Source organism: Rhincodon typus, chromosome 1 (assembly GCF_021869965.1).
Source record: "Rhincodon typus isolate 14 chromosome 1, sRhiTyp1.1, whole genome shotgun sequence".
NCBI lineage: Eukaryota > Metazoa > Chordata > Chondrichthyes > Orectolobiformes > Rhincodontidae > Rhincodon > Rhincodon typus.
In genome coordinates, this window is record NC_063332.1 from 162,490,215 (window position 1) to 162,509,818 (window position 19,604).

General features: G+C 41.6%; 2 protein-coding genes across 4 annotated transcripts in view; one reads left to right on the forward strand and one right to left on the reverse strand.

The window, feature by feature from the left end:
• polr2b (RNA polymerase II subunit B) overlaps positions 1-19,604 on the forward strand; it is a 171,833-nt gene that overhangs the window by 105,009 nt on the left and 47,220 nt on the right. The gene's annotated exons all lie outside the window — the stretch shown is intronic.
• Positions 4,328-14,628, reverse strand: LOC109913095 (THAP domain-containing protein 1). 2 transcript variants are annotated; one of them, XM_020512569.2, is made up of 3 exons: positions 14,515-14,628; positions 9,551-9,752; positions 4,328-6,147 (listed from the first exon to the last, which is right to left on the reverse strand). In XM_020512569.2, exons 1-3 carry the CDS (start codon positions 14,583-14,585, stop codon positions 5,815-5,817), a joined length of 606 nt encoding a protein of 201 aa, XP_020368158.1. In that variant the 5' UTR covers positions 14,586-14,628; the 3' UTR covers positions 4,328-5,814. The 2 variants fall into 2 exon arrangements, with proteins under 2 accessions (XP_020368158.1, XP_020368159.1); XM_020512570.2 differs by having other exon boundaries at positions 14,548-14,627.

The window sequence follows — 19,604 nt, forward strand, 5'->3', positions numbered from 1 at the left end:
GACAACAAGGTGCAGGGCTGGATGAACACAGCAGGCCAAGCAGCATCGTAGGAGCAGAGAGGCTGACGTTTCGGGCCTCGACCCTTCATCAGAAAAGTCGGAGGGGAAGGGGGTTCTGAAATAAATAGGGAGAGAGTGGGAGGCGGATAGAAGAGGGATAGAGGAGAGGAAACAAACAGGTCGAAGAGGCGGGGATGGAGCCAGGAAAGGTGAGTGTAGGTAGGGAGTTAGGAAGGGGATAGGTCAGTCCAGGGAGGATGGACAGGTCAAGGGGGCGGGATGAGGTTGGTCGGTAGGAGATGGAGGTGCGGCTTGAGGTGGGAGGAAGAACAGGTTAGGGAGGCAGGGACGAGATGGGACTGGTTTTGGGATGCGGTAGGGGGAGGGGAGATTTTGAAACTTGTGAAATCTTTTCCCTGCAACCGCAGGAAGTGCTACACCTGCCCCCATACCTCCTCCCTCACCCCCATCCCAGGCCCCAAGAAGACTTTCCACATCAAGCAGATGTTCACCTACACATCTGCCAATGTGGTATACTGCATCCGCTGTACCCGGTGTGGCATCCTCTACATCGGGGAAACCAAGCGGAGGCTTGGGGACCGCTTTGCAGAACACCTACACTCGGTTCACAATAAACAACTGCACCTCCCAGTCGCGAACCATTTCAACTCCCCCTCCCATTCCTCAGACGACATGTCCATCCTGGGCCTCCTGCAGTGCCACAACCATGCCACCCGAAGGTTGCAGGAACAGCAACTCATATTCCGCTTGGGAACCCTGCAGCCCAATGGTATCAACGTGGATTTCACAAGTTTCAAAATCTCCCCTCCCCCTACCGCATCCCAAAACCAGTCCAGCTCGTCCCTGCCTCCCTAACCTGTTCTTCCTCCCACCTATCCCCTCCTCCCACCTCAAGCCGCACCTCCATCTCCTACCGACCAACCTCATCCCGCCCCCTTGACCTGTCCGTCCTCCCTGGACTGACCTATCCCCTTCCTAACTCCCTACCTACACTCACCTTTACTGGCTCCATCCCCGCCTCTTCGACCTGTTTGTTTCCTCTCCACGTATCCTCTCCTCTATCCCTCCTCTATCCGCCTCCCACTCTCTCCCTATTTATTTCAGAACCCCCTTCCCCTCCCCCTTTTCTGATGAAGGGTCTAGGCCCGAAACGTCAGCCTCTCTGCTCCTATGATGCTGCTTGGCCTGCTGTGTTCATCCAGCCCTGCACCTTGTTGTCTCGGATTCTCCAGGATCTGCAGTTCCTACTATCTCGAAACGTTAGCTTTGTTCTTTCGGCGCAGACACTCCCAGCCCTGCTGAGGTTCTCCAGCAATTTCTGTTTTTGTTTGTTTGAGATCTCTGACACCTGCGGTTCGTTCTTTTTACACTTGGGACTAGTTCTCTCTCCGTCTGTCTTTTCCCCACCCCGAGCACGTTTAAGACTGAAATTATTGGAGGTGTTCAAAATCACGAGGAATGCGGAAAGTGATAATTGAGAGTTTGTTCCTATTGGTGGAAAGATTGAGCATGAGAAGGCACAGATTTCACGAAATTGGAAAAAGGGCAACGGATATGAGCAGATAAATGTTTTCAGGCTTGAACAGATAAAGATTTAGAATCAGCTGCCTGCTTGTTTGGTATTTTTCCAGATGACTACTCCTGTTACCTTGTGGTACTTGCAGCCTCTCTCACTATGTGGTACTGCGTTGTTTGATATAGTTTACTACCATCACTCTTCTATCTTTGCTTTCTGTTGGGCCTACTGGTTGACACAATGTTGAACAGTATGTACAGAATATTCATTGCATAATAACAACTACATTTTGATCATGCATAATTATTAGGAGCCTGGGGAGCTGGTACACGTGCATCTGGCTCTTCTGAAAGCCAAGGGGGAATTTGGATTATTTTCTGAAAAGGAAGAATGTGCAAGGTTTTGGGAAAAGTGTAGGAAAAGATATTGGTTGAATTGCTCACTCTGAGCTAGACCAGGTAACCATGATGGGCAAAATAACCACATCTGTGCTGGAAAAAATTGGTGATGCTGTAATTTTTTCCTGCTCTGCTAATGCAAATAGGTCATTTCTATTTCCTTCCATCCTGTTCCCACAACTAGTGGTGTGAGGCAAAGAATATACTTCACAAAAACAGAAATTACTGGAAAAACTCAGCAGGTCTGGCAGCATCTGTGGTGAGAAGGCAGAATTAACATGGAGTCCAGTGAACCTGCTTCTGCAAATGCTGTTTCCAAGGCTAGTTTTTCCTGAAATAGCTCACCAGCCTCATGCTAGAGCCTATAGCTCAAGGGATGCCACTCTGCAACGATTCTGGCTGATCAACTCGTACCACCTGACATAGATATATTGGATTATCAACCTGCAAATTTTTCCACGTTCAGTCACGTTACAAATGCACCTTCTGTGGTCATCAAGCTCTGGAATGGGACTTGAATCTGGTGTTTAGAGCAAGCACAGCAAAGACAGTCATACAGCACAGAAACAGACCCTTTGGTCCAACTTATCTATGCTGACCAGGTTTTCTGAATTGAATTGGTCTCATTTAGCCCATACCTCTCTAAATCTTTTCTATCCATGAACCTGTTCAATGTCCTTTTAAATGTTCTAAGTGTATCTGCATCTACCACTTCCTCTGGCAGCTTGTTCCACAAATGGTGGCGTGTGCGGAAAAAGCTGCCCCTCAGGTCCCTTTTAAATTTTTCCCCTCTCATATTAAACCTATGCCCTCCAATTTTGGACTTCCCTACCCTGGGGAAAAGACCTTGCTGATTCACCTTATCTATGTCCCTCAGAGGCATCTAAATCACTATGAGGTTACCCCTCAGCCTCCTCTGCTCCGAGGCAAAAGATTCCCTGCCTCTCCTTATAACTCAAACCTTCCAGCCCCAGCAATATCCTTGTCAATTTTTCCTGGATCTTTTCTCGTTTAACAACATCCTTCCCATAGTAAAGTGACCAGAATTGTATGCAGTACTTTAAAAGTGGCCTCACTGAGGTACAGCTGAGATCTGTGTCTCAATCTGCTGCCCCCACCTGCTTGACTCTGTATTTCTTCTGGTATCTGAAGGAGACAACAGACTTGGTGTTGATGTCCTCTGCATATGTTAAAGGTGACCTGGGAGCTGAGATTAGCATTTTGTAATCTGAGGAAGGAGATGAATTTCTACACCTTGCTGGGGTAGGAGCTGTCGGCCATGGTTTTATTCTTTGATGCCAAGCAACAAGCTGCCATTTGCTTGGCACACTGCTTCTCGTTCTCAAAGCATGTTAATATTTGTTGCAAAGGGAATTGAATATTGAAGGGAAGCTTCAATTCAGTTATGCAAGGCACTAGTGAGACCACAACTAGAGTAGTGTGTACAGTTTTGGTCACTTTATTTAAGAAAGCATGCAAACAAATTGGAAGCAGCTCACAGAAGGTTTACTGGCTAATACTTGGAATGGTTGGGTTGTCGAATGAGAAGTTTGACGGTCTAGGCACGTATCTGCTAGAGATTAGAAGAGTAAGAGGTGACTTGATTAAAACATACAAGGTCTGGATAGTTAGATGAAGATGTTTTCTTATAAGAGACATCAAAAACTAAGCATCACTGTTTAAAAATCAGGGCTTGCCAATTTTAAACAACACAGGTGATTTTTTTAAAAATCAGAGGATTCAGTCTTTGAACCTTTCTTCCTGAGAAAGTGATGGAAGAAGAGTCTCTGTATTTTTTTTTAAATGTAAAGTTGGTTAGATTCTTGTTAAGCAAAGAGGTGAAAAGTTATCATAGGTAGTCCGGAATGTAGATGAGGTTACAATTAAATCAGTCATGAACTTATTAAATGGTGAAGCAGACTTGAGGGGCTGAATGACCTACTCCTACTTCTTGTTTGTATGGCACTAACCATTGTCCCATTAGACATTTTTCATCTTTTTTCTCTTTTCACAATTTTATACACTTTAGAAAGTCCTCTGTTCCAGGAGTCTTTAAGTAGTTCTTAGCCTGTGAACATTCAAGAACTCAACATTATATTGACAACTGTGGTTGACAACTGTGGGTCAGCCGAACTATAGAGACAGGCTAGACTATTTATAATAAACAAACATTTAAAATTCATATTTAGAAGATGATTGCGCTTAGCATACATTTCAGCATAAATATATTTTCCCCTTGCTTTAAACTCCAAGGCCGTTCATGTAATTTAACATGAATGTAAAGTTATAACGCACTGACCTCTTGCTTTTACAATTAGGCTCACAACCTTTTCTCTTCTCTTCTACTTTCTACACCACTGTCACAGTACAAAATCAGATAACCCAAGCCATGTAGGAGTGATAGAATGTCAAGCTTTTTATTACATATTTTACACAACCTGCAATTGTCTAGAGACTCACATTATATTACATCTTTTAAACATTAGCTAATTGCAGAAAGATTATTTTATACACAATTTTCAGTTTTTGGAAGTGCAGTTAAAACGTTACAGGACCAAAATGACCACTGCAGTTTCAAATTTCAAATAAAAACTTTTTTTTTTACACCCCTCAAATACTTGGAATAAGGAAACAGACTATGAAGGACAAGATTTAAAAATGGAGTAGACGAGCGAAAGGTCCTTAGTGTGTAAATCATTAAAAAGGTGAGAAGTGCAATTAGATAAAGCTATTAAAAAGCAGGCAAATGGAACCCTTGCTTTTTTAAAATCTAGAGTTAGTACAGATGCAAGGAAGTAATATTGAACTTGCACCAAACCTTTGACTGGGACACCATCTCTACTTGTGAATACCTCTAAAGATATAACAATGTGAGAGGTCACAGTTACAAAGACTTGAGAAACTGGAATTGTTTTATGTTAACAGAACTGATATTAAAGGGTGATTTGATAAAGAATTTCAATGAGGAAGTTAGAAAAAAAAAGGATAGTTATGTGAAATTTTCTGACAATGCTGAATAAATCCAGCTACTTCTAAAAGCAAAATTAGAGGCAAAATAATCTGAATGTGAAGAAAAGAAAAGGAGGAAATTAGATTTGGTAGTTACGGACAAAAACAAGATTTTGGCTAAATGCTGTTCCACACTGAAGTTTAAATTTAACTGTTAATTTCCCCTTTTCCAAGTGTGACTTCCACCTAAATGCACTTTGTGATGTTCAGTATTTTATTACGGTTCACTTTATCTGTGGGCCTTTAGAAGCTTTGATATAGTTCTTCCAAGATTTTTTTTTCTGCAGCATAAATATTCCCAGTTTCTTCACTTGCTTCTCTTCGTTCAGATCCCCAATCCTTTCTGACTGATTTAGACAAGTCCTTCACTGTAGCAGTGACCAGAACTGCACACAGTACTCCAGTTAGGGCTGAATGAGTGCTCTAAAATTTGCCCATCACCAACACGGACTTTTATTCATCCCTCTGAATGCAGATGCCAAGGCCTAGTTTGTCTTTATTGCATTCTCATACAGTGATTGTTAAAGTAAGTGATCTATCAATATCCTAGATTTATCATGTCCTTCTATTGTTCACTTTGTATTCTCACTGGTCAGTCCATCGATTCAATTTCATCACTATTTTTAGCTATTCTAAACTTGAGTGCTCTGTCACATTCTTCTAGAGTTGGAGATGGTCTGTTATTTGCAGTTGCCTAAACCCATATCAGAAAATTTATTCAGCTGTTCTTATTTAAATCATTTATATACAATGTAAACAAAGGCCTCGCAGTGACCCCTGAGGCATTTTGCTCATTATCTCCTTTCCTTGATCCTAGGCAGTGTGGAAACATAATTATCTGCCATTTAATCAACGTGATACCAATAAATGCTAAACTTTAGTCACTTCATACAAAGTATCATGTAACAGTACACATCTTTGATGTGGTAGTATCTCTTGTGTATTAAGTTCCTGTAATAACTTCTTCATTTTCTGTAATCGTTGCTCTTGGCGGCGTGATTTCTGCTGCAAGAATTTCAGTTTCTTCTTCAACTTCTCATTCTGTTCTTCCAATTGCTGAATCTTTTTCTTTTGCAAACATGCATCACCGACACTGTAGCTGTGATCATAAACAGTTAGCAAACCATGTGCTTGTTTCAGCGCGGTGTCCTCTGTTATTTCTTCTGCATTAGGTTGGTTACTTGTCATTGGTATTTCTAATTTCTATCAATACAAAGTGATTAATAGATTAACAGCTTTGAATATTTAATATTTGGTGACAGTAAATCTAAAGTTGGAGTCATTTTTGTAATAAATCTACTGCAGTAAAATTCTCAAACCACAAACCTCTCATCCTAACCATACGTTAAAATATTAAAAATATCGCATGCCACACAAGTTAAAATGCAATTAACAGCACACTTTATGGCATGTGTCATCAAACCCAAATGTGAGCATTTGAATTCAAGGTCTTGCTTTTCTATTCAACCACATCAACAGATTTTAATCAGAGATTGAGAATGTTTAATTTCTGCATTGTTCTGTTACATCAAATGCTGATGCATCATAAAAGAATGTGTGCATGTATAATGAAGGCTTTAAGTGTTGTGGAAGCAAGTGAACAATGGAAGCAGTTTTCTTTTATTCATTCACGGGATGAGGGCGTCACTGGCTAAGCGGCATTTATTGCCCATCCCTAATTGCCCAGAGGGCAGTTCATAGTCATAGTCAAAGTCAACCACATTGCTGTGGGTCTGGAGTCACATGTAGGCCAGACCAGGTAAGGATGGCAGTTTCCTTCCCTAAAGGTCATTAGTGAACCAGATGGGTTTTTCCAACAATCGACAATGGATTCACGGTCATCATTAGGCTCTTAATTCCAGATGTTTATTGAATTCAAATTCCACCATCTGACACGGCAGGATTCAAACCCTGGTCCCCGGAACGTTATCTGGGTCTCTGGATTAACAGTCCAGCAAGAATACCACTAGGCCATCGCCTTAACGTAATGTCAATATTCAAAAAGAGTGATCAAACAGATACAAGCAGCTACAGATGAGTCAATCACCCCTTTTCGACTTTAAAGAGATATAATTAGCTAAAGTCATAGCTTCCCTCATTCAGTACTTAGAACACAATATGGGACATTATAAAATAACTTAACAAGTATGAGGAAATGTTCGCATGTCAGATTTTTAAAATTAACACACTCTTGTATAGGATCTTGTAAGTACGAGAGTTTGCAAGTCATACATTGTTGAATCAGGGACCGCCTGAATAAGAGAATTACTAGCTTAGCATTTGGAAAACAGTAGCGGGATCAGATAGAGCCAGCTTGGATTTACAAAGGGAAAATCATGTTTGACAAATCAACTAGAATTCTTCAAGCATGTAATTAGGAAAATTGATGAGGGGGTGCCAATAGATGTAGGTTATTTGGGTCTTCTTGCAAGCTGTTGAAATCAAGTATGTAAAATTAAAGCACATGGGATTCAGTGTAGTGTATGGAGAAGGATAGAAAACTGGCTGGCAGAGAGAAAACAAAGGAGGAGTAAAATGAGTCTTTTTCTGAATGGCAGGCACTGACTACTGGAGTACAACAGGGATAATTGCTAGGACCCCAGCTATGCACAGTATATATTAATTGGTTTGTATGAGGGAACAAAACATAATAGCTCTAAATTTGCAGATGTCAAAGCTGGGTGGGAGGGTGAGCTGTGAGAATGATGCAAAGATGTTTCTGTGTGGTTTGCATAAGTTGAGTGAATTGGCAAATGCAGTACAAAGTGTATAAGTGCGAGCTTATCCACTTTGGTAGCAAAAACAGGAAGGCAGGTTATCTGAATGGCTGTAAATCGAGAGGGGCAAACGTGCAACAAGACCCTAGGCATCCTTGCACACCAGTCACTGAAGATAAGCATGCAGGTACAGCAGGCAGTAGTGAAGGCAAATGGTGTGCCGGCCTTCATAGCAAGGGGATTGGAGTTCAGCTGCAATTGTATAGAGCCGTGGTGACACCACACTTGGAATACCGTATGCAGTTTTGATCTCCTTGTCTGAGAAAGGATGTTCTTGCTATAGACAGCACACAGCAAAAAATTACTAGACTGATTCCTGGGATGGCAGGACTGAAGCATGGACAGAGGTTAGGATTATATTCGCTATTAAATGGGCAATAAATGCTGCCCTTGCCAGAGGCACCTATCTCCCATGAAAAAAGTTAAAACTCCATGAAATAGTATACCCTGTTGATAATGAAATAACTAAATCATTATTAACCAACTCCTCTGGCCCAGAAATTGAACAACTCAAATGTATTGTTATTGATAAGACCAAACCCCCTCAAAATATATCAAGGAGATAGCCTCAAGCCTAACTTTTATCTTCTTTAAAAGGCATGTGTAAGGCAATGTGTTCCAGTAATGATTCGATTGGTGCACTGCTAGGCTTTAAGCAAAACACTTCTTACAACACAGTTAAAATACAAACAAAAAACTTGGTATAACTTTTAACTATTAAAATAATTAGTAAAGTGATATTATTTAACTACTAATCATCAACTGATCCAACATAGCAGCATCCCATAAATACACCCTTGGCAAAGGCAAATTCAGCAAAACACATTTTCCTCACTTGCTATCTCCTCCAGTCCAGGAAAAAGAAGTTTCTTTCAGTGTTCCTATTAGCAGGAGAGACGGAACTCCAGCTTTTTGCTGCAGCAGAGACAGCAAGCTGTATCTATCAGCTTCAAACCCCAACTTAAACTAAAAGCAAAACTAAAACTCTGGGTCTGAGAGCCTGACTCTACCCACTCATTCTTCTTTTTTCTAATTTAAAAAACAATACTCTGGGAGCTCAAAACTATTTACCCACAGCTTCTGAAGCAGCCATTCCACCACCACTGGCAACACCCCTCTACAAAAGAAACAGCACAGACCAAATCCCTCTTAAAAGGCACATATAGTCACAGTATAAATGTCAACACTTTTACTTTCTATCCTCTCCCCAACTTTCACTTAATCTAACTTTTCATTGTTTCTCTTTCTGTACCTCTTAAATTCAACTATTCCAATTCATCTTCCTTCCACCATTTATTTCTCAATCTTAAATCTAGTTGGCTAAGATGGTCCTGTTGCTCTTCAAGGTCATAAATATTCTGTTATCAACACACATTTACAGGGCAAAAAGGTTTAAGTTCAAAGATTCAGGAAAAGTTCAAAGAACTGGCAGGGCACAAGATTCCTGGCTATTAAAACAAGACTTCATTTCTCTCTATTCTGATCATTCAGCTAAGTGTTAAAGACTGAACGGTAATATTCAAAGATTAGAACACTATTCCAGTGCTCTGACTAACAATTTTTCAATTAACACCAAAAACAGGTCAACTGATAACTCATTTGATGGCTATTTCTATCAAATGTCTGAAGTTGGCAATTTAACATTATACTTCACAGAACGAACTGCAATCAGAAGACAAAATAGTATGGATTAGGATCACTCTTGGAACTACTGTGGATAAAGCTATAGAGGGCATCTAATAAGATTGTATCGTGTGCAACTAAAACAGTGCTACATTGCAAGTTAGAAACAATAATCAACTAGCATTGTATTGGAATAAAAAAGGTACCTTTGATTGTTGATTTGGTCGGGTAAAGCAGAATATGGATGGCACAGCATTTTCTTCCAGTATTTTGTTGTTACAGTTCTTTCTAAAGCAGTCCAACGTGAAATGTTCTGAGCAAAGATTGCTGTTTTTGGTGGGTGTAAAATTACGTCTCCTTACTGCAGCCAGCCATTTCTTACAGAGCTCCGGCCGTTTCAGGGGAAACCTTTAATCAAGTTTTAGAAAGATTGTTAGAGGGAAGATATTAGAGAAATATTTTAACAGGACAATTAAATCTAGTTAAAACCAAACAAGCCATTAGTTAAACCATGACTAGAATACAGTGAACAGTCTGGTCCCCTTTTCTAAGGCAAAATATACTGGCATTCTGAAGAAAGGTAAAGTAGGTTGGCCCTGTGCTCACTGAGGCTCAGAAGAATGAGAGGCAGCCTTGTTGAGACATACAGGATTCTTCGGGGGCTTGATGGGATAGATGCTGAAAGGAAGTCTCCTTTTGTGGGAGTGTCCAGGACAGAGGGCACAATCTCAAAATAGGGAGGCCCCATTTAAGATAGACAAGGAGGAATTTCTTCTCAGAGCAAACTCTTTTTATGAAGACTGAATAACCTTGGTTAAGTATATTCATGGCTGAGATAGACAGGTTTTTAAATCAATAATGGAACTAAGGGTTCAAGCAGGAAAGTGGACTTGAAGATTATCAAATCAGCCATGAACTAACTGAATGATGGAGTTGACTCAATGACCTGCTTCTGCTCCTCAGGGTCTTATTGCAATGAAATAAGCTTGCATGGTGTATCAATTTATCATCTCATCTAAAGGGTAGTTCAACACAAAAGAGTCAACGTTACTGAGCAGAGCTGATGAATCACAGAGCATTTATCACGAAGAAAGGACAAACTTGAGGCGATTTCTGCTCCTCTGGTTGTGAGAAAAACTTAGTGAGGGTTACATGACCCAGTTCTCTCAGTCAGTTGCTATTACAGAACAAGAATTCAAGAACACTGCCCTCAAGTCGCCATATGGTGCTGACATATCTGCAGTGAGGAAAGCATGGTGTGAAAATGATTCTGAAACTGTCACTCTGGAAGATTAACCTGACCACTCAACAGTAAGAGGATCTAAGAACTGTGGAGATGTTTGCAATAGCCTTAACTACCTAATTCATGTCGACCACAATGAGTACATTTCCTGATTATAAGATGCAAGTATCAAAAAAGGAACCTTTTGATCAGGAAATGAAATTATTCTAGTCGACATGAATCCCAATCAAACCTGGGTTGTAACATCACACCTGTGCTCTTCCACTTAAGCCGCATTTCCCCTTCCCTCGATTCTGATATACACGCTTCTAGGAGAAAGATCACATTCACAAAGTCACAGGAGGGAAAGCATAATGGAAAATTAATCAGCAAATTCTGACTTGAAAGTTTTGCCGAGAGATTGTGCTCCAGCCCATTGGCCACATCATCACTGTCTCTCCCAGAAATCGGCAGTTCTCATATGGCAGGTCTGGGCCGTTATGTCAGAGAAAGTTGAGAAAAAGGCATGCAGTCCAGTACTCAGTTCACCCATTAACCACTTTGTGTATTGCTTAAAATGGAGATGAAGAGAACTGATGTGCTAGGGATACTGCACGCAAGTTTCACAACAGGAATGTGTGGACCATGAGGAACAGACTTATGTGCCAATGCAAGACTGAGGGAAGTCAATGACAAACAGATCAACACAATTTGAGGGTGGCTTGATGATCCCACTAATCCAATCATTTTGTTATCTGCTTTTTCCTTTTAATTTATTCATAGTGGGTGGGTAGGTGTGTGTGTCTGGCTTGCCCAATATTTATTGCCTACTTCTCGTTGTCCTTGAGAAAGCAGTGGTGAGCTGCCTTCTTGAGCTACTGTAATCCATCTGATGGTCAGGAGACAAACAATAAGAAGGGAATTCCAGGATTTTGACTCAGCAATACCGAAGGAATGGCAATACATTTCCAAGTCAAGATGGGCGAGTGGCTTGGAAGGGAACTCGCAGGTGGTGGTGATCCCACAGCCATCAACATGGTAGTGGTCTTAAATTAAAAAAGTACTAAGGAGGCTTGGTGAATTTCTGCAGTGCACCTTGTAGATGGTACACACTGCTCCTACTGTGTCAGAATGAATGCAATCGATCTTTGTGTATGTAATGTCAATCAAGAGTGGGTTGCTGGATGTTGAATGTTGAGACTTGAGTGTTGTTGGAGCTGCACTCATCTAGCCAAGTGGGGAGTATTCCACTACATTCCTGACTTGTGCCTTGCAGATGATGGACAGACTTTCGGGAGTCAGGAGATGATTTACTCTGTGCAGGTTTTCTAGCCTGGATCTGGTTTTGTAGCCAGTTTATTTGTATCTAGCTGATCCCAGGTCAGTTTCTGCTCAATGATAACCCTTAAGATGTGCCCTACACAAATGGTAATTGCCATTTGTCAGCCCAAACCTTCTGTCATCTTGTTGCTTCGGTATCTGTGACAAATGGTGCTGAACATTGTCCAGTAGACATCTTCACTTCTGACTATATGATGGAGAGAAGGTAATTGAGGAAGCAGCTGAAGATGGTTGGTCCAAGGACACCTACTGAGGAACTCCTGCAGAGATGTCCAAGGGCTGAGATGATTAACCTTCAATCAAATCATCTTCCTCTGTGATACACATAATTCCAACCAGAGGAGACCATTCCCCAATTCCCATCAAATCCAGTTTTGCTGGAGCTCCACAATATTACAGTCAGCCAAGTGCATCCTTGATGTCAAGGACAGTCACTCTCACCTCTGGAATTAAGTTGTTTTGTCCATGTTTGAACTAAAGTTGTAATAAGGTCTGGAGCCGAGTGGCCCTGGCAGAACCCAAACTGAGCATCAGTGAGCACATTATTGCTGAAAAAATGTTGCTTGGCACCACTGATGACACCTTATATCACTTTGAGGATCAAGAATATACTGATGGGGTGTAACTGGCCGGGTTGGATTCATCCTGCTGTCTCTGTACAGGATGTAACTTGATGATTTCTCACATTGATCGGGCAAATGCCGGTTTTGTAACTGTCCTCGAACATCTTTGCGGGGGAGTGGGTACAGCAAGTTCTGGAGCACATGTCTTCAGTGCTATGGTTGTCAAGGCCCACAGCCTTTGCAGTATCCAGTGCTTTTATATCACATGAAGTGATTCAAATTGACTGAAGACTATACCTCTGACGTTGAAATCTCTGGAGGAGATAGGGATGGATCATCACTGTCCATTTAACACCGACTGATCCTCTTTCTCAATGCCATACTCCCGCTCTTTTCATAACCGCCATCTTTAGCATTTTGAAATCTATTTCTTTCTGAAATATATTATTGATTTGGCCATTGTGTTATCTGTGGTAAAGAATTCCACAGATTCACCATCCTCAATTAAAAAATTTATTATGTCAGTCATTATTTTTTCCTACCAAATGGACAAATTTAGAAATATCAACATTATACTGCATCTACGATGCAGTATAGTACTCAGCTTTCAAATTTATTTTGCTTGCTTTTGGTGGAGTTATTCACTTATACTTTTGGGGATCTTCATGAAAAGGAAGTTCTGCACATTCACCCACTCACCTGCAAACCAGTTCCTCTCACCACTGTCTCACACTTCTCTACATTTTCATTTGCTCGAAATTGAGCTTCTGACATACCTTAATATCACAGATGTTGGAAAAAAAAAATGCTAGAGACATTCAGCAGGTCAAGCACCATCTGTGGAAAATGTAAGTATTTTAGACTGATAACTTTTCACCAGTTTTTTTCTATTTACATTAGACATACACAACTATTCTGAATAGTTTTTTTTAAAAAACTAGAGTACTAAACTAATCCATTATTTATTTCCTCCTTCACGTGGCATAGAGTCCAGAGTCATGTTCAACTCTTCAAAAAAGTAAAGAAACAAGACCACAATAGAGTTTGCATTTAACTTGCTTCTTCACAATCAAAAAGCAACTCAGAGCCAATTAAGAGATAGTAGGAACTGCCGATGCTGGAGAATCTGAGATAACAAGATGTGGAGCTTTCGGGTCTGGACCCTTCGTCACAAACCCCAAAACGTCAGCTTTCCTGCTCCTCTAATGCTGCTTGGCCTGCTGTGTTCATCCAGCTCTACACCTTGTTATCTCACAGCCAATTAAGTACTTTTTAAATCTAATCACTACTGTAATGTGGCAAATGTAGCAATCAACAAAAGGTCACCAAATAGAAATGAAATAAACGTTAAGATAATAATTTGTTTTGGGTCTTGATTAAGGATTAAAATATTGATCAGGCCAGTGTAACCTTGGGATCTCACATCCAACTGAAAAGGTAAGACACAGCTTATGCTTAACATCACATCCAAAAGGCAATCCATCAAATAATGTACACATCCTCAGTTCTGCAGGAACTATTAGTCGGTGCTTTGTGTCTGGAGTCGGACCAAAGTCTAGTGCTAGCACTTAACAAGGATGCATACGAGTCAAACAATAGCTCAATTTCACCCGTGAACATAAAATTAGAACACGAGGCGGCTCTCACACAAATGACAAATAGTCTGTATTTACGCAATCTCTTTCCTCGAGAATACCGTTAAAACAACATTCATCTGAAACCCCTTCTACTCCTAAACACCTCACCCTCCGGAACCACCTCCTCCTCTTCAATCAACCGTCCGGAAACATCTTCCTAATCCCTTCCTCAACCGCCTCTCCCCAACCCCAGGCTACCTCTAACCAATATCTCTCTGCCTTCACATCCCTTTGAAATCCCTCGCTGTGTACACCAGTCTCCTCTTCCTCCTTCCTTCCCTCCCTCCGCTCTTCACTGCGCCCTGTCTAAAAACAGGCCGGCTAGCATCGAACTTTTATCGCTTTAAAGTGGTGCTGAAACCTCGCAAAAAAAAAAGACACAGGCGTAGCCAGTCGACTCTCCGTACCTATGGAAAGAAACTCCCCGATCCTTATCATACCGATTCTTACAGCCATAAGCCGAACAAGAAAGCACCATTTCCACAGCCCTTCACCCGCTATCCACCTGACAGCAATCCCGGCTCTGATTGGCTGGATAGGCGATGGCTGATTGGCTGGACCGATCCAGGCTGTGATTGGCTGGAATCATCCCTATTCAGAATGATTGCGTTCTGAAAGGTATCTCGTTCAAAGTGGTCATTGCGAACCTCTGGAGCGGCTCAGACTTGAATTTCGGGCCTCCTGGTGCAGAGGTAGGGACACTACCACTGCACCGCAACAGGTTCTTTAGAGACTGGATCTACCCTGAGACAGATTGTGGGTGAGTTTCAGGATAAAGTGGGACAGTGGTACTGGGTAAAAGTCCCATGCTCCAGAGGTATGTCATAACATCTCTGAACTGATTTATTAGATATATCTAACAGAGGGAGAAATCAGAATTTTTGAAGTACAGGAGGCCACCCAGCCCGGCTCTGTTTGCTCCAGCACCGGGCATAAAGAAACTCTTGTGAGGCAGTGGCTATGAGACAGAAGTCCCTGGTCCCACACCCATTAGGTAGCCGAGGAAGATACATTCTTCACATGGCCATTTTGAGTATCAACCATTCAACACACGTCAGTGGCATGCAGCAAGTGTAAGGGAGATTCCTGGTCAGGATGCAAAGATTGTTGGAGACTCCAACGTCACCATCCAAAGTTACACACAATGTGCATGTTGCCACAGCAAGTCAGATGCCAGAGTGAACTATAATGCACAACCATTGCACTTGGTACATAGTAGACATTAGTTCTGGGGTTCCAATAGTTGAGTTACAATAATTGAGTGCAATATAACTCTGCTTCAGAACTGAATTATCCTCTATTTAGTTTTCTCCTTTCCAAGCTCTTCTTAAAAATACCCTTGACTCTATTCATGTCAAACTGTTAACTAAATGATCCCTAACCTCACTTTGTTTCTCTCATATTTGCAGATACTCTAAATTGTTCTTTCTCCTCCAGAACCATTCTCCCTTCCCCACTCTAAATCTGTTACCTTCACTTGGTCCACACAAAACTCTTCTATTTCTGTAGTCTCTAATCTTTTTTCTTACAACAGCACTGAAATGGCCCTAATCAAAGTCTCTGTTGACGATTTCTATTTCTATTCTTGCTCATCCTTTGTCTGGCTGCAAACATTGAGCAGATTGAACACAAGAACTCCTTTAAATGCCCTTCGTCCATTGTCCACTGGGAGGGCTGGATGTTGCCTGATTCCATTTTTACCTGTCTGGTAGAAACCATGGAAGTATCCAATTGACTTTCCATTAATACACCATAATATCTCAAAGGACGATAATATTACAAAAATATTAGAATCCACAGAAGAACCAGGGATAAGGAAATAAACAACAGATTTCAAGATGGAACTGAAACTTCAAAACTAATAATCATTATTAACAAACTTGTACAAAACAAATATGAGTATTGATAACTAAATAGTGTCACACCTCACTGGGGTAGCACACTGGAAATCAAGCTCCATTAGTCTCAGAGTCATCACAAAAGTTAAAAATTTTCTCAAAGTACAAATTCCACAATGTACCTACCTTTTAGATCCAGGTTAACAGAAAGCATGGACCAGGTTTCTGTATGCGACAAGAATTACTAATTACTACAACTAAATAGTTTCTAGTGATGTATAAACAAGTATGAACTGACAACATATAACACTACCAGTTAAAACTATTTTAGCATGGACGTGCAATCCCTTTACACGTTTAATTCCCCAGAAGGACGGTCTCCGGGCTCTCCGCTTCTTCCTGAATGAAAGTGCAGAACTGTCCCCATTAACTGCCACCCTCCTCGGCATGGCTGAGCTTGTCCTCCTCTTGAACAACTTCCATTTTAACTCCTCTGATTTTCTTCAGGTGGAAGGACAGGCCATGGGTACCCGATTGGGACCCAGTTTTGCCTGTTTCTTTGTGGGGTACGTGGAACAATGCTTGTTCCAATCCGATTCCGGCCCCCACCCACAACCCTTTCTCCGGTATATCAATGACATCATTGGTGTCACTTCCCTCTCTTGTCTGGAATTGGAAAGGTTTATCCATTTTGCTTCCAATTTCCACCCCGGTCTCACCTTCACCTGGTCCATCTCTGACTCCTCCCTCCATTCCTCAACATCTCTGTTTCCATTTCTGGGGATAGACTGGCCACCAAAATCCACCACAAACCCTTACAGAGAAAGTGGTTCATGTGTGGAATGAACTTCCAGAGGAAGTGGTGGTTGCGGATACAGTTACAACATTTAGATAAGTACATGAATAGGAAAGGATTGGAGGGTTATGGGCAAAATGGACGCAGGTGTGTTTAGTCTGTTGTAGGATGATGGTCAGCATGCACTAGTTGGACCGCAGGGTCTGTTTCTGTGCAATTTGGCTCTATGATTCCCGCAGTTACCTTGACGAAACATCCTCACACCCTACTTCCTGTAAATACTTTATTCCATTCTCCCAGTACCTCTATTTTTGTTGCATCTGTCCTGACGATGCCAACTTCAATAACAGGGCCTCCGAAATGTCCACCTTCTTCCTCAACTGTAGATTCCCCAGCACCATAATTGACACAGTCCTCAGCCGGGTCTAACTCGTCTCTCACATTTCAGCCCTCAGCCCCTCTCTTCCCTCCCACAACAGCGATAGCGTTCCCATTGTCTTCACCTATCATCTCACCAACAGCCACATCCAGAGGATCATTAGCCACCATTTCCACCACCTCCAGCAGGATGCTACCACCAGACACATATTCCCCTGCTCTCCCTTCTTCTGCAAGGACTACTCCCTCTAAGACTCCCTGGTCAACTCCTCCTTCACTCCCAACACATTCCCACAGCCTCACGGCACCTTCCCCTCCACTGAATCTGAAACGTTAGCTCTGATTTCACTCCACAGATGCTGCCAGACCTGCTGAGATTTACCAGCAATTTATGTTTTTGTTTCAGATTTCCAGCACCTCCAGCTGAAATTGAAACTGAATCCCTGCAGTGTGGACGCAGGCCATTTGGCCCATCAAGTCCACACGAACCCTCTGAAGAGCATCTCACCCAGATCCACCCCCACTCTATGTCAATAACCCTCCACTTCTCATGGCTAATCCACCTAACCTGCACATCCCTGGACACCATAGTCAATTTCCCATGGCCAATTCACCTAACCTACATATCTTTCAACTGTGGGAGGAAACCAGAGCATCTGGAGGAAACCCGCGCAGAATCAGGGGGATTGTTACAGTCACCCAAGGTTGGAATTAAACCCGGGTCCCTGACACTGAGGCAGCAGTGCTAACCGCTGAGCCACTGTGCTGCCCATTTTGGTTCTTTTGGGGTTTATTTTTAGTTAAAATTCTAATTCCCTTATAAAACTCCCTGACATTCAAATGCAGACGGACATAGGTGGACAAAAAAGGGTAATGGGTGGAGGGGAAAAACTGGGAAAACAGTTCATTGGTTCTTGTCCACAGGGTTCCATGAGATGATCCTTTTCCTTGTCAGGACTTACTGTTCTCCATTCTCTCTCCTCCAGGCACTTTCACTTTCTTGCAGGATGCACAGAGTGACTGATTCACAAATTGCAAAGTCTCTTACTTACTGGTTACTAGCCACAGCTTATACCAACTGGTGAGGAAAAAAATAAAATGGCATTCTTTAAGGTTTAGGTGTGCCTGCATTCATTTTTACTGCACAAGAGACAGATAAAGCCCTTCTGGATGTCTAAAGCTATCTAGAAACCAATTACGTAGTTGTTGGCAGGAAGATGTCCTTTATCATTGACAACTGGTCACCAGACCAATCAGCCACTTGTCGCCAGCTGAATCTCACCTTATACACAGCCCATGGTACCAGCTGTCTGCAATCAACTTCCTGCACTGGTTGAACAAAGCAACAATGTAACTTACAATAAGTGTTGGTGTCTTGCTTTAAAAAGTGCAGCAATCCCTTCTACAATCCTTGGTTTTTAAAACAGTCCTTTACTCATTGCAGTCCACAATCAAAAATATAGTGAAATAAAAGTAATATTGAGCAGGTTAGATTTTGATCCTAAATCATATACAACTGAGACTCCAGCATTCAAGTAAACATGAGGTACACATGAGTTTACATAAAAATTATGATCTAATACTCCACTCATTTGTGGGCTTCCTTCCCCCGACTTCCAACTTGATTGGGTTAACAATGGTTCCTTTTAGCTCCAAATGTTTCCAAGATATGGAGCCAAACTCCCTGGGACTTATCTTAAGCCCTAACTGCCTGAAATTTGCAAATTTCTTATGATTTAGCAATCTCCCAGCTCCGAAATGTAATTCACATCTATCAGCAAACAATGCCCAGATGAATTTTTAAGTTCTCCGCATCTACGTTTTGGCATAACCTGACTTTTCCTGTTTACTGAATGCTTTTAGGTTAAATTAGCTCTAACTCCCTCTAGACAACTGTTACTGCAAGCATTGCAGCCAGTTAAGAACGCCCATCCATTGTTTTTCAGCTGTATCTGTTCTATTTTGATTTTATGAAAAAAGAAGGTAATCTTCAAAACTTACATTTGACTTAAGTGTTCTGACAATCACCAAAGCCCAGCATTTCAAATTGCCTCATGTTCCTAGCTGTTAACCTCTCAAAGCAACAGTACACCCATCTTTTAACTGCACTTGAGTTCAAGGTGCTTCAATTGCATTTATCCCATTTTCCTCTTTCAAACTTTCATAACATTAGTAATTTATATGATAACATATGAACCATTAACTATTTATCTGCAACACCGTAGACACCTCCCACTCCCTCTGTGCGTTTATAATCAGAAACAATACCCACTTTTTCTGTGAGATGTTATGATCAGGTTTGGAGGAGTATACTGTTTCCTTTTCTCATCCCATACCTCCACCTGTCACGACAAATTTAAATTTAGCCAGGTTGGTAATCTGGCCAACTATAAAGGTTTCACACTGTGTCAGGTATGTTTCAGTATTAAGAACAAGTCAGGTGCAGGGCTGGATGAACACAGCAGGCCAAGCAGCATCATAGGAG